The following is a 13,825-nucleotide window of genomic DNA, read 5'->3' as shown; positions in this document are numbered from 1 at the left end:
AGTAATTTGGATTTTAAAAAACTTTTGGTCAATAATATTTCCAATATTTCTGTGAACTTGCGCACAGAAACTGGAGGACTTGTTCCTTTCGCTGGAGGGGGAAAAGTTGTTCTGACTTTGAAATTTCAAAAGTTTAGCAATTGATCAAAATGGATTCATATTACCACAACCAAGCAAACCTACCACATTTCTCGGGGCATTATAGACAACGAGGCAGTGGCTTCGGTGCATTAGCCTTGGGAATAGGAAGAGTCGCACTTCCACTGGCTCGAAAATTTGTGATACCCGCGGCTAAAAAAATCGGAAAAGAACTACTTCTTCAGGCAGCTCCAGAACTGATAGAAGTTGCAACAAAAAGAAAAAGTCCTAAGCAGGCACTCAAAAGCACCGTTAGAAAAACAATCAAAAAGCAAGTAGGAGGAGGAAGTAGATCTCGGAAAAGTCATCCGAAAAGAACGACGGCGTTTAAACGAAAAACGAGACGCGTCATTCCCAGAAAACGAACTGCACAGAGAAGTCGCTCCGATTTCTTTACAAGGGTTAAAAATGATTTCTAATTTAATCCCGAGTGAAGCAACTCACAGCTCCTTGGACTTATTTGAGAAACCGCCTTTACTTGTCACTTTTGAAAATGCATTCACCCAAAAAATTGGACCTTCCTACTCTCCTGATGGTCCTATGCTCGAGTTTGAAGTACTCGGCGACAGAAATAATTTCATCGATCTTCAACGTACTCGTTTGGAAATAGTTGCACGAATTGTTCGAAGCAATGGAAACGTGCTTCGAACGCATGCTACAGAGGCGGCAAACAGAGATAAACCGTATTTTGTTAACAATCCTTTATCTTCATTATTTTCTGAGTGTACACTGTCTCTGAATGGTGAAAAAATATCAACTACCAATGCTAATTTTGCCCATAAAAGCTTTATTGAGACCGAGTTTTCATACGGTAATGATGCCAAGAAAACATGGTTGGCTTGTCAAGGTTATTATTATGAAGAAAATCCATCAGCCATTGACGGTGCTGGAAGGAGAGCTGATGATGTTACGGAGCGTAAAGGTCTCGTTGCGGCCTCGAGCGAGCTGAAGCTGTTTGGTAAAATTGCTTGCGACTTTTTGTCGTGTGACAAGCATCTACTTAGCGGTGTGACAATAAGATTGTCTCTTAGACGTTCTCCTAATGATTTTGTTGTCATATCTGAAGATGCAGCTAAACACTACAAGGTCCAAATAATCGAAGCTAACCTCTATGTCAGAAAGATGACTGTGACTGACTATGTTCTCTCATCAATAGAAAAAACTTTGTTGAAGAACCCGGCAATTTACAATTACATCGAAGTAGTACCAAAAACGTTTCTCGCAACTGCAGGAGTACAAAGCTGGCGACAAGAGGATGTTTTTGCAAAAGAACCTGTTCGAAGAATGATAGTAGCAATGAGCATAAACGAAGCATATTTGGGTACTAATAGAACAAACCCTTTTCATTACCAGAAATTTGGGTTGAATGAGATCATTGTGTACAGAAACGGTCTACCCATTGCCGGAACTCCCATCTCAACATCAGACAATAAAAGAATTTATTACAATACGCTTGAGGCTCTTGATTTTGTTTTAAACACTAGTCATGGAATCAGTCTCGCTAATTATGATAATCATTATATTATGGCTTTTGATCTCACGTCTACTCAGGAGGCTTCACACGATTTTATTCATCCTGAATTGACCAATTGCACTATTTCGCTCGAACTCAAGTTTGACGCAGGTCTCGGTAATAACGTCGAGTTATTGTTTATGGGAGAGCGTGCATCAACAGTTTATGTGCGTTCAGATAGAAAAATTACCAAAAACACTCTTATGACCTAAGATAGACATGGATAATCTTCAACTAGTAGAAATTATTAACCGTTGTAAACATTTGAAACATCGCTTTAGAGGTGTTTTTCCGGCAGATTTGCCATGCTCTTCAGTACTGAAAAACGATAATACGTTCATGATTATGAATGCCTCACCATCGGATCAACCTGGAACCCACTGGTTGCTTTTTGCTCAAGCTGGAGGACAGATATTCTTCGCAGATCCTCTAGGTAAACGATTATGTGATTATCCCCTCGTGTACAAGAATATGCGACGTACAATTCACGAGGGAAATCAACTACTGTTGAAAAAACCAATACAATCAGCTAATTCAGTGTTATGCGGACTTTATTGTATTTATGTTGCTCATGTTTTAATTACAAACAAATTTCCAATAGGTTTCAAACTTAATGATCATGATTTGATAAGATTTGCCAAACATATGTTATTCTAAATTAATTTATTGATGTTTTTGTAAAATTTATAAATTAGTATTTTTTTCAATTCATTCTTATTAACAACAAAGTTTTTTCTGCAAGTTTATGTGTACCGCGAAAAGTTTCATATCAAGTCCTTCGAAATATTAAGGCATGGCCGTTTGGTTTAAGGGGCAATAGCTAACCCGGCGTTGCTCGTCGCTACGCTGCTCGGGAACGCCTCCCGCTTGTGTAGTAACATTTTTTTTTTGATATACAAGAGCGAAAGAAAACCAATATTTAAAACTTGAATTTCTTCTCCATGATAAATTTCACAAACAAAGTGTTTGAATCAATTTCCATACAACCATACCCACTTAAAATTATGTCAATTATTTTAGAAAACTCAGCAGCGTTTTCACCATTCAAAATATTAGTAAAGCGTTCAATTGTTACGTTAGTAATCAGGTCAGTTTGAGTTTGAACAGATTTAGTCTGCGAGCCGAAGCAAACTTGAGGCAACCGTCTGCGAACTGGAACACCACTAACATCTAAGTTGTTGATGGAGTTATAATTCACAGCTATTTTCAGTTTTTCCATCAGAGGGCCAGACAATTCATAGTTGGAGCAACCCAAAATTAAATATTTGAATGTAGAGAGAAGACAAGGAACAACGAAGGATTTTGAAGTCATCTTGTTAAGTAAATCGGTAGACTCTTTCGTAAATTCGACCAGCACATGATAATGTTTTTCGTTGTCAATCGAATGGTTGCAAAAATCTAATTTATTCGAATGGGAGGATACTGCAAAATTTGCTTTTGAAGCGAAGCCCGAAAAGTTGGGTTCATGATTCAGGATGAAAAATTTGTAATTTTTACGGAACTGTTTGAAATAATCAGGGGATTGCTCATACATTGCTTCAACCATTGCTTTGAAGTTTCAATAGAATAACGAGTTGATAATGTTACACAACCCGACAGTTATCATCGTTTTCACTTTCGCATTCCTTTTCAGAGCATGAAGATTTTTTAGATTTGTTTCGCTTTTTTCTAAGTTTTTCAGTCACGTCGCAGTTTTTTGCTTTCGTCAACCTTTTAATTTTTGTGTAATTGTCCGCCAAGGACTCGAATTCACCAGTTGACAAAGTTATTCCTTGTCGATACTTGAAAGTTCCCTCTTCGTCTTTTTTGTACAATTTGATAGTTATGTAAGTACCGGTCTGTGCGAATGTTTTTGCACCGACTCTAACTAAACGTTTATCATTCGAAGATATATCCCTAAAATCATCGAAATAGTCTACATCCGTGTCAAGAGAAGCGTACATTATAAATGAATAACAACCAACTGGTTTTTAGTGTGGAACGTTGAAGAATGACTGATCACAGTATACGAGACAGATCATGCGCTCCCAAAGTAAAAATTTAGGTGATAAAGTTTACGAGCGCCCTAAGCCATATTGATAAGACTTTATCACCAAGGATATAATTTCTTTAACGATAAACCTCTTTTCATATGGGTATTTAGTTACTTTTTCCCCCGGCTATTGTCTAAAAATCTTCTAGTGTTATTTATTGTGACGGTTATTTTAATGACTGTTATGAATCATGGTAATGAATTTCTAACAGCATAACAATGATTGTCTGGCAAACTATCATGAAAACTTGATTTTGAGTGCTTTCGCCCGTAGCCACTATAATAAAGCTGTCACATAAATCTAAAAAATCGGGTTTTCACATTCATTCCTAACATGACCTCAGGCGTCATGCTTAAAAGAATGAATAAAATTTGATAGCCTCGCCTAAAAAGTTATTAGCTTTGACCTAATTGAACTATGCCACCCCTTTCCTGATCTCATTCTCATTAATAAACTTTTCATACTTTTCATTCTCTCAATTTCATTTCGGTAGTTCAGTCATTTCATTTTAACAAAACTTTAAACCTCTTCAAGTCATGACTAGTCCTTTACAAATAATCTCAGTGTCTGATCGAGAAAGAACAATTATCTACCAAACATACACGAGAGAGTCGATTGCAGTCATCCATCAACAGAAAGAGAGAGTCTCTCCGTCTACAGCAAGTCCGTTCAATGACTTGGCTCCCCGAAAAAACGACGAGAATCAAAAGGAGGAATGGACTACAAAAAGTCATATCATGCTGCCGAACTACCTCCTTGATCACATCGATCTACTTAGACAGAATCGAAAACGAATGTACGAGAGTTGCACTATTCACGAGAGCTATCCGGCATTAGAAAAGACGGAGATAAACGACACAACCTCGCTCGAGCAGTCTCCAAGAAAAATTCTCTTCGCGTATGACTGCGAGTCAATGCCGTTGTATGAAAATCAGGAGGGATGTATTCGTGACTATGCAGAGCGCGAAGCGTACTGGGATATTCCGACAGCAATGTCTCCCGAGTCGTTTGTTAGGGGAGCAGTTTCAACTCCAGAACAATCAACTTCCTATTCGGATGCTCGGGTTTCATCTAGTGCGGAGACAATTGATCTAGTCACCCCAGATCTCATTCAAGGCAATCCTCCAAATGCAGCTTGCTATGCGCCAAAAAAGAGAAAACTACAGTTTCGAGGTTTCTAATAACTTAAACAAAAAACTTTCCTTTGTTTCAAATATTACTCCAAGGTTTTATATTTTCATTGTTGTTTGATTTGACTTCTAAGCTGTTTTAACAGTACTGTGTATATATTTTTTGTCTCAGTTTTTATTTTGCTTAATAGATCAATTAAAGTTTAAAGTTTGCCCCGTAAAGTTTTCAGCAAAATCTTAGAGAAAAACTAGAAAAAAATCTCAAATCGAGAATAATTTTACGCTAAAATTGTTGTTTGAGAAAGAATGAGAGAGATAGAGAGAGATAAATACACTTGCTCAGTAGTGAACCCCATTTGGAATATCCTTTTCGGGATATTGCTTTCTTTTCAAAAGAAAGATAAATATGGAAGGGTCCAACATTTTCTTGTTGGTAGTCCAACCATATTTATTTGGCTTTTTTTATCAAACACTCTCTGTTCTCTCTCTCTCATCATACTTTGTGCCCGGTGGGGTTAGCCAGGTCTTACGCAAAGTAACAGAGTGTTTTAAGCCATAAATCTGCATTATATGGATGGCACCCTGGATGGCACCCTTTGTCGACCTCAACGCCCGCCTACGAAAAGCCGCGGTAAATAAATTCCAGGAGAACTTCTACAAGCTAATTGTTAATTCAGCTTTCGGTAAGACAATGGAGTCTAAGTTAGGAAGAAAGAAGCTGGAGATTGTAAGGAATGAGAGAGAACTTTTACAAAAAACAGCTCTGAGCACAATGAAAAGCTTTCAAATCATTGACGATCAATTAGCCACAATTAGCTTTTCAGTAACAAAAATATTGTGGGATAAACCTATGATAGTTGGTGCAACCATCCTAGACCTCGCCAAGCGCTTCATGTTTCAGTTTCATTATCAAAAAATGAAACCAAATCTAAACTTGGAACTCCTTTACTCCGACACGGATAGTTTTATTTACGCTATAAAAACTGATGACGTTTACCGAGACTTGGAGAAAATAAAAGCTGATTTCGACTTTTCAAATTACGATAAGGACCATTTCTTGTTCGAGGATACCAACAAGAAAGTTGTGCTGAAGTTCAAAGACGAGACTGGTGGGAAGCCGATCAGAGAATTCATCGCCCTAAAACCGAAACTATATTCGGTCGTCCTTAATGGTAAATAAAATTTAAGCCACCCTTCCACCCCCATTCCTACCTTTTACAGAACAAAAATACCACCACCAACCTACCTACACCCCTTAAGTTGTTGCATTAAACTCTGGGCATTTAGCTGATTTAGGCAACATTATACAATGTTGCCTAAACGTTGATTTATCTGACAACATATTCCCTCTTTTTTCCTCTTTTTTAATGATAATTTAGAGTCTTCTGCTCTTTTTTGGTAAAATGAATCAAATTTTGTTCGGTATAAATTGAGTTGCTGAAGTGAAATGAAGCTATCCCCAACGTTGTAGAAAAGAATAATAATTTTGCTTCTGTTTAGAAGGCACTCAAAAATTGAGTGCCAAAGGAATTAAACGGAGTGCACAGAGAGAACTGGTCCACCAAACCTTCAGGGACACATTATTCACTGGAAAAACAATGAGAGTGTACAACTACAATATAGTTTCGAAAGGTCACACCAATATGACAGTGAAACAAAACAAACTTGCATTATCACCATTCGACTCAAAACGTTTTCTACTTTTCGACGGAATTTCGACAGTGCCCTTTGGCCATAAAGCCGCTGAAGAAAATGCTTTTCTAGAAGACATTTACATGGACACCGAGTGGGCCAACTCATACAATGAAACTGATAACAGTTCTCCCGATTTTACACTTCCGGATTGGGGATTTTTACAGCGGCCCTACTCAGAAGCAGAGCTGCAAGAAGAAGAAGAAGCTTCTAGTAGCCGAGTCCGTGAACGTCCCCCTATAAAAAACCCATTTATTTTATCTGAAGCTTCAGAAGAACGACCATCTAAAAAACAGCGCAAAGAAAACCAAAACAATAAACATTAAAGTCTGAAACATATATTTTCAGATGATTTTTACTCTTCGTCCTTTTTATACTTCGACTTGTATATGTTTTGGTTTTTACCAATTTACAACTAATAAAATACTCGTATTGAGCTCAATCACTGTTTTAACATAAATAGCTTCAGGCAAATAAACTAGTAGACGCAAACCAAGTGTTAATTCAAACAAATGTGTGAAATCCTTAGGCTTTAACAAACTTTAATAGCATGACAAATCTTTGACGAAAAGAAAGAAAGAAAGCCAGGAAATGATATCCACATGAAACTAGGACGAAAAAGAAAAGTTCAGGAATTAGGACGATTAATTTTAATTATCGCGGGAAAAGGGACCGCTTTAAAAGGAATTAGAAGGAATTATTGTATCGCGTCCCGGTTGTTGAGCTCAGCTTAACAAGATCCTAAGGAGGGGGTCTTTTACTTTAGGGGTGGGAACTTGCGATCATTTACAAAATCCTAGGATAGGGGTCCTCCAAAAAATTAAGGACCCCTTTCCTAGGATTTTGCTTTACGTGAGGACCCCCCCCCCCCCTTAGGAAGGACCCCCCCCCCCCTTAGGATCCGGGACACGATACAATAATACTGGAATTCACACACTGTTCCGGTTGCCGCAAACTTTGTTGCGGATTCCGCAAAATTGCCTGTTTTTGGAGCAATTTTGAGCAATACCGTGTATTAACTATTTGTTTGTGGAATCCAAAACAGCAAAGAAGATAAAGGAAAAAGAGCAAGGTTGCGGATTCCACGACAAATCTGTTTTCAGCCTGTTGCGGAATCCGCTTATAATTCACAAAACGCAAAGTTTGACCTCAACGAAAAATTGAAAAAAAATCACATCAAACGATACAATATAAACTGAAGCCAACTAAGTCTGCAAAACATATGCAGACAATCGAAACTCCGAATCCTCAATTTTTTCCGGAGCAAATTTTCAATTAAATAAATACTAAAAAAAAACAAAGACTCAAACCTCAGACCTTTGGGAGCAAAGGCAGTCAATTTAGAAGGGGCCTGGAAGTTGTTAGGGTTTAATCAAAAAGCAACTTCATCTTTTTACAGAATTTTAAGAAAAGTTGATCACGGGAAAAAATTTCCCAATTACAAGACAGTTGCTCTCGCATATGAAACAAAGCCCGCAACCTTAAAATCAGGTTAATGGCGGTGAAATCTACCTTGCTGAACAGAACTACGAGTCCGCAAAACGCGTAGGCGTTAACATCTTCACGGACAAATTCAAAATAGCCGAGTTGGAAAACTTAAAGCCATTTAATAATTGAAGTTTAAATAATGGCTTTCAAATGAAAATTTCGCTCGAACATAGACATTTTCAGCATATATTTTTATTCGAACCTCGAGCTACTGATTCCAAGTCCACCAGTCAACCTCTAAGACAATATAGTGTCACCACAAGAAACGAATCCTTGGTTGCAAAAAAAACTAAGCGATTAGCCCATGTACGCGGAAATAACAATACACATAAATCATGATCTTCACATAGCTCAAATCGCTACTTTCAGACACAAAAATAAGCTTCGCATTTGAACATTAGCGAAGCTTACAAATAAAAAAAATTTCAAATTACATGCTAAACCAACCACCTTGTTTTGAAAAAAAAAAAATGCACAAACCAAGCGGTTCTGCTATCTTCATAACCTTTTCTGCGGTATTACTTTGTAGATGCGAAGTTTGAGCAAAGGCAGTCAATTTAGGGAGCAAAGGCAGTCAATTTAGAAGGGGCCTGGAAGTTGTTAGGGTTTAATCAAAAAGCAACTTCATCTTTTTACAGAATTTTAAGAAAAGTTGATCACGGGAAAAAATTTCCCAATTACAAGACAGTTGCTCTCGCATATGAAACAAAGCCCGCAACCTTAAAATCAGGTTAATGGCGGTGAAATCTACCTTGCTGAACAGAACTACGAGTCCGCAAAACGCGTAGGCGTTAACATCTTCACGGACAAATTCAAAATAGCCGAGTTGGAAAACTTAAAGCCATTTAATAATTGAAGTTTAAATAATGGCTTTCAAATGAAAATTTCGCTCGAACATAGACATTTTCAGCATATATTTTTATTCGAACCTCGAGCTACTGATTCCAAGTCCACCAGTCAACCTCTAAGACAATATAGTGTCACCACAAGAAACGAATCCTTGGTTGCAAAAAAAACTAAGCGATTAGCCCATGTACGCGGAAATAACAATACACATAAATCATGATCTTCACATAGCTCAAATCGCTACTTTCAGACACAAAAATAAGCTTCGCATTTGAACATTAGCGAAGCTTACAAATAAAAAAAATTTCAAATTACATGCTAAACCAACCACCTTGTTTTGAAAAAAAAAAAATGCACAAACCAAGCGGTTCTGCTATCTTCATAACCTTTTCTGCGGTATTACTTTGTAGATGCGAAGTTTGAACGCTTCCACGCTGGAAAAACAATCAAAAAGACAATATCGAAATCTTTTTACAATTGATTAGATGCATTTGCTGCACAAGCTATTGAAAGAAAAACACTTACCCTTACTAGTGTTTTCTGCTAAAGTGTCCTACTTGAATATAACACCGTTATGATTACCTCGGGCAGAATGTGAATTTTTTCCTTAGATATTCAATTAAGCTAGTTAGCATACATTTGAGCGAATGAACAGCGTTTGCTCATTTGATCAACGCCTTCAAAACGAGATATATTTGTCTCGTTTAATAGCATTTTTTTCACACTAACCAACAAAACATTATTGCTTTATAATTTCATCTCCACGAACGGCATCAACCCCTGAAAGCACATTTTAAGATCAAAATTGACTCACGATTACTTTTCGAGATTCGGCCAGGTCCATTCTTGTGAAGAAAAGCACTGCTGTTTTTTGGTAATGCTCATACTTAAAACGAAGTAAATAACATAGTAAGCAATCGAGACCAGGAACTAATAAGGCTGCTCAGGTGTTGAAGAATGGAAAATGGAGGTTGTTCTGGTTTTGAATTGTGACTTTACTTCTGAATCGCCGTAGACATCCACGGTGGCATTGAAACTGCGGCAGATATGCCTGCCACTGACTGTTGCGGGTAAAAACCAGTTGGGTACGAAGGTGTTTGCCCATTCATTGAGGTCGCACTCATAGCTACACCTTGCTGACTCATTTGAGGTTGCTGCTGCTGGTATGAGTACATAAAGGCCATGGCTTGATTGTTACCGAAGTTTGACATTGTCGGAGTCCCAGGGATACTCGGGGTTTGAGGGGTTGGTTGAGCGCCAACCATCGGATTTGCCGGAACTCCTCCCACTAGTGCTTGATTAGCAAAGCTAGGAGCAGCAATAGGATTAGACACTTGAGTCGGTTGCTGGTTAGCTGGAGTTTGTCCCGACTGGGCATAAATCTGCTGCATCTGTTGGTTATACTCGGCTAGTTCCTTTTGATACTTCTCGTATTTCACTTTGTACTCGTCCCATTGTTTTTGATACTCTTTCAACTGTTCAGGCGTGCAACCAGGTACGTTCTGAGAGTTCATTTGAGGCGCAACCAGTGGGTTCAATTGTTGCGTCGTTTGTTGGCTTAACTGTCCTTGGACTTGCTGTGGAGACGGTTGGCCTGCCAACATGCCTCCTTGAACTGATGTTTGCAATGCCGTAGCATGCGTAGTCGAGGTGTGGCCTATACTTGGTGCAGAAGAGAAGGAAGACGGAGCTGCTGCAATTGTCGGAGGTTGCATCGTGAAGCTTTGAGGCATTCCAGCATAACTTTGAGTGGGGTTTGGCATCTGCTGGAAACTAGTAGGGGGGTAAGTTTGGTACTGCGTCTGACCGTATGGGAACCCTGGCTGAGCGATGCTCTGCTGATGTAGTGGTGGTGCCTGAATGTTATTCGTAAGACCACCAACAGATGCCAGACTATTAGGTGCCATGGGGTAAGTATTAGAATTACTCGTTTGGCTTTGATGGAAAGATCCAGGAGTGTATCCAACCGGAGCATTGTTTTGACCAACCTGAGCCCCAAAACCAGTTGGCGCCGAGTTTGGCTGATAAAGTTGAGGTGGCGGTTGCTGCATATACCCGACATTTGTATTCTGCTGACTGTGAAACCGGTCATAAGGAGTCGCCTGCTGATTGGTGTCCGCGATATCTAAAACCAAATTCTCAAAAAATGTTACTTTCATCTTAAAAACAGATGTATTTTTCTAAATCGCAATTGGACAAAACAATAGATTTGATTTAATTGTTAATCGTTCCATATTCTCATTAGCTCTTTTTCCAAAATTATGCATTTAAAAAAAAAAAAATCGTACATTTTAAGACCACCTAGTTAAAATCATCAAGCGGGGAAAAATTTTGCAAAATCATTAAATTTAAAAATTGAAGACAGCCGGTAATTGACTGACTGTTATCTTTCATTGAGGACATGTGTTTGCCGATGATTATTTCTTTGCCATCGTCCGCTACCACTTCGTTTCTCTGATCCGAGCGCTGGGGGGCTGCTTGCCCAAAACTGTTAAATGGCGAGGCACCAAACGAATTCTGACTTATACGATGTACATTAGAATGTGTTTGGTTGCCTCTTCCACTGTTCCAGCTTTCTTCAAACTGCGAAAACTTTTCTCGATTTACATCTTCATTCATTCGAAGAAATCTGTTTTCATCCCTCGGAACAAATTCCCCTCTTCTTTCGCGATGGTTATCACCGCCTGTCCATACATCAGCATTGCGACTGGCACTTCTCGCTCCAAAAGAGTTTGCTTCGAATGAGTTGTTGGCTTCCCTTTCAGTCGCAGGATCCAACCATCCTCGATCTTCAAGTCTTTCATTTGATCGCATTCGATCAGACTGCCATGAATTTCGATCACAATCGCGTCTGAAATGATTATCACGCCCACGTGGAAAGTTCTCGTTTTCACGTCTTCGCTCGCTTTGAAAATCGTTTCTTCTGTCGTTTTGATCATGCCTATTGTCAAACTGATCTCTTCCGTTACTGAATTGATCACGTATTTCGTTTCTACCATCAAAATGTTGCTGCCGGTCATTGAAATGCCCTTTATTATTATCACCCCACCTCGAATTCCCTCTGAAACCTCCTCGCCTGTCATTATTCCAGAAACTCTTGGAATCATTAGATGGTTCTAGATCTTCTGTTTTACTATTCAACCAATCCCTAGGTCCATTTCTGAAATCACGGGTTTCATTTGCCGAATGCGGAGGTTTCCCGAAATTTTGTCTCCTTAATTCGCTTTCCGGATAACTCCTAGAAGGTCCAAGTTCATCAACCGGAGACTGAAGATCTTTATGCATGGGTGGTTCTTGAGACCTTCGATTTCTCTCTGCCAGTATATCCGGCACCGTTGAAGGCGGCGCTCCCAGTCTTGGAACTGCTTGGATTCCGACAGGAGGAACTAAGGTCGCCTTAGGCACGTTTGACTGGTCAGTTACCGGCCCTTTGTTGTCCTGCTGCCCTGCTGGACGTGGTCGCCCCCAGTCACTGAAAGTCTCAACATCTGCGGGTACTTGTTCTCCAAATGGTGTTTTCGTGGCCACGGGTGGCTTATTGTGCAGATTTGGCCTCAGCTTTGAGGGCGACCTTTTGACAGGCACAAAAGTTTGTCCGAAAGGTTTCCTTTGGTTTGCACTTCGCCCAAGCCCAGACGGCAGCCGATTAGTGTCCCTTTCATATTTAGTATGATCTCGCAGAGCAATTTCAGTTTGGGACAGGTATGATCGAGACGATGAATCTTCTCTAGATCGCTTCAGTGGACTCGCATCTTTAATACCTAAAAAATTGAACACAAAAAACATGATCATTTATATATTTTATACCTCAAGACAAATACGTTAGTAACAACTCAAAAAGTTTCCAAATTAGTTTTTTTACTCCTAACTTATTATTTCGCGGGTAGGGTAGTTAACGAATTGGTCTTATCAAAATAGCAATAACCGAAGAAAGTAAGAGAAAAAGTGAGAAGTGAACAGTTTCTAATTTTAGAAATTTTTGCATATTTGATTTTATTGCCGTGACTCAGATCTGATTAGCAAAGTCGAGAATTGAAATTAACCAAAAAGTTCACGTCGTCTCGAATAATTTCCATCTCCTTCAGTTGACTCACCCGAACTCAGCGATGACAGTGTCCTTGCTACTCCCCCAGTTGGGACTGCCAATTTCGGAAAGGGGGGTGCGGCTGCTGCCGATGTCTGCACAGGGTTGTGTCGCTTCAGCGGTTTTCTGTAAGAGAGTGAGTTGTTGTTATTATTTCGCTCCACCATTTCAGGTTGCGCTTGTGGTGTTGTGTTTAAGCTGGTGCTTGCGCCTGATCTTGAAACATTCAAAGGCGAACTGCTCGCAATTACCATTGGATGTCTGCTGCTTTTCATAGCATCTGAAACACGATAACACTACAATCACAGGACTATCCGTACAACGCAGTTCGGATAAAATTTTCAAGTCATTTCTGGCAACATAGCGGCGAAGCAACTTCTCACAAACCGTTCAGAAACAAAAATTATCAGACAAAAATGATATGGATCAGTTAACAAAAATTTCAAAACGAACCGTAGCTCAAAAAATGAAATTTAGCCGACATGGAATTCATACTACTCCTTAGCTGCCTTAGTTTACGCATCGTCCCATTAATTAACCAAGCTGCAGAGATTCTTGGACTTGAGACGAGAGCACTACTTTCAGCGAAACGTAATGAGCTATCATGAAAAGTTCAGTGCTTACTTATAACTAAGGAACTTGAAGTTTAAAAAGCGCACACAATAAATCACAAAGCTACCAGAATCAATAATAACTCATTGCTTTTTTCAGATCTTCAGCCTTATTTGCTGTTTCCTCATCATTCTTAAAAATGATATTAACCCCTTTACAAATATCTAACACAGGCGAAGCATATCTTCTCACCGCGGGAAAAAATCGAAAAAAAAAGATAAAAAATTTCAGAAAAATCTGAAATGCCGAAAAAACTAGATGTATCAAATTGATTAAAGCTAGTTGTGAA

General features: G+C 39.1%; 1 protein-coding gene across 7 annotated transcripts in view; it reads right to left on the bottom strand.

Moving 5' to 3' along the window:
* The window catches only part of LOC134851129 (uncharacterized), a 42,556-nt gene extending 29,356 nt beyond the window's left edge, over positions 1–13,200 (bottom strand). For 4 of the 7 annotated variants that reach the window (XM_063867092.1, XM_063867099.1, XM_063867075.1 and 1 more), the window contains exons 1-3: positions 12,935–13,200; positions 11,222–12,601; positions 9,655–10,965 (exon numbers count right to left, since the gene is read on the bottom strand). In XM_063867092.1, coding sequence (XP_063723162.1) covers positions 9,836–10,965; positions 11,222–12,601; positions 12,935–13,199 — 2,775 coding nt within the window. In that variant the 5' untranslated portion in view covers position 13,200 and the 3' untranslated portion in view covers positions 9,655–9,835. The remainder of the gene's footprint in view (positions 1–9,654; positions 10,966–11,221; positions 12,602–12,934) is intronic. The other 3 variants (XM_063867108.1, XM_063867116.1, XM_063867125.1) reach the window with 1 other exon arrangement.
* Positions 13,201–13,825: the final 625 nt, after the last annotated feature.

Source organism: Symsagittifera roscoffensis, chromosome 1, assembly GCF_963678635.1.
Source record: "Symsagittifera roscoffensis chromosome 1, txSymRosc1.1, whole genome shotgun sequence".
NCBI classification, from domain to species: domain Eukaryota; kingdom Metazoa; phylum Xenacoelomorpha; order Acoela; family Convolutidae; genus Symsagittifera; species Symsagittifera roscoffensis.
This window is presented reverse-complemented; position numbering and strand designations above follow the sequence as displayed.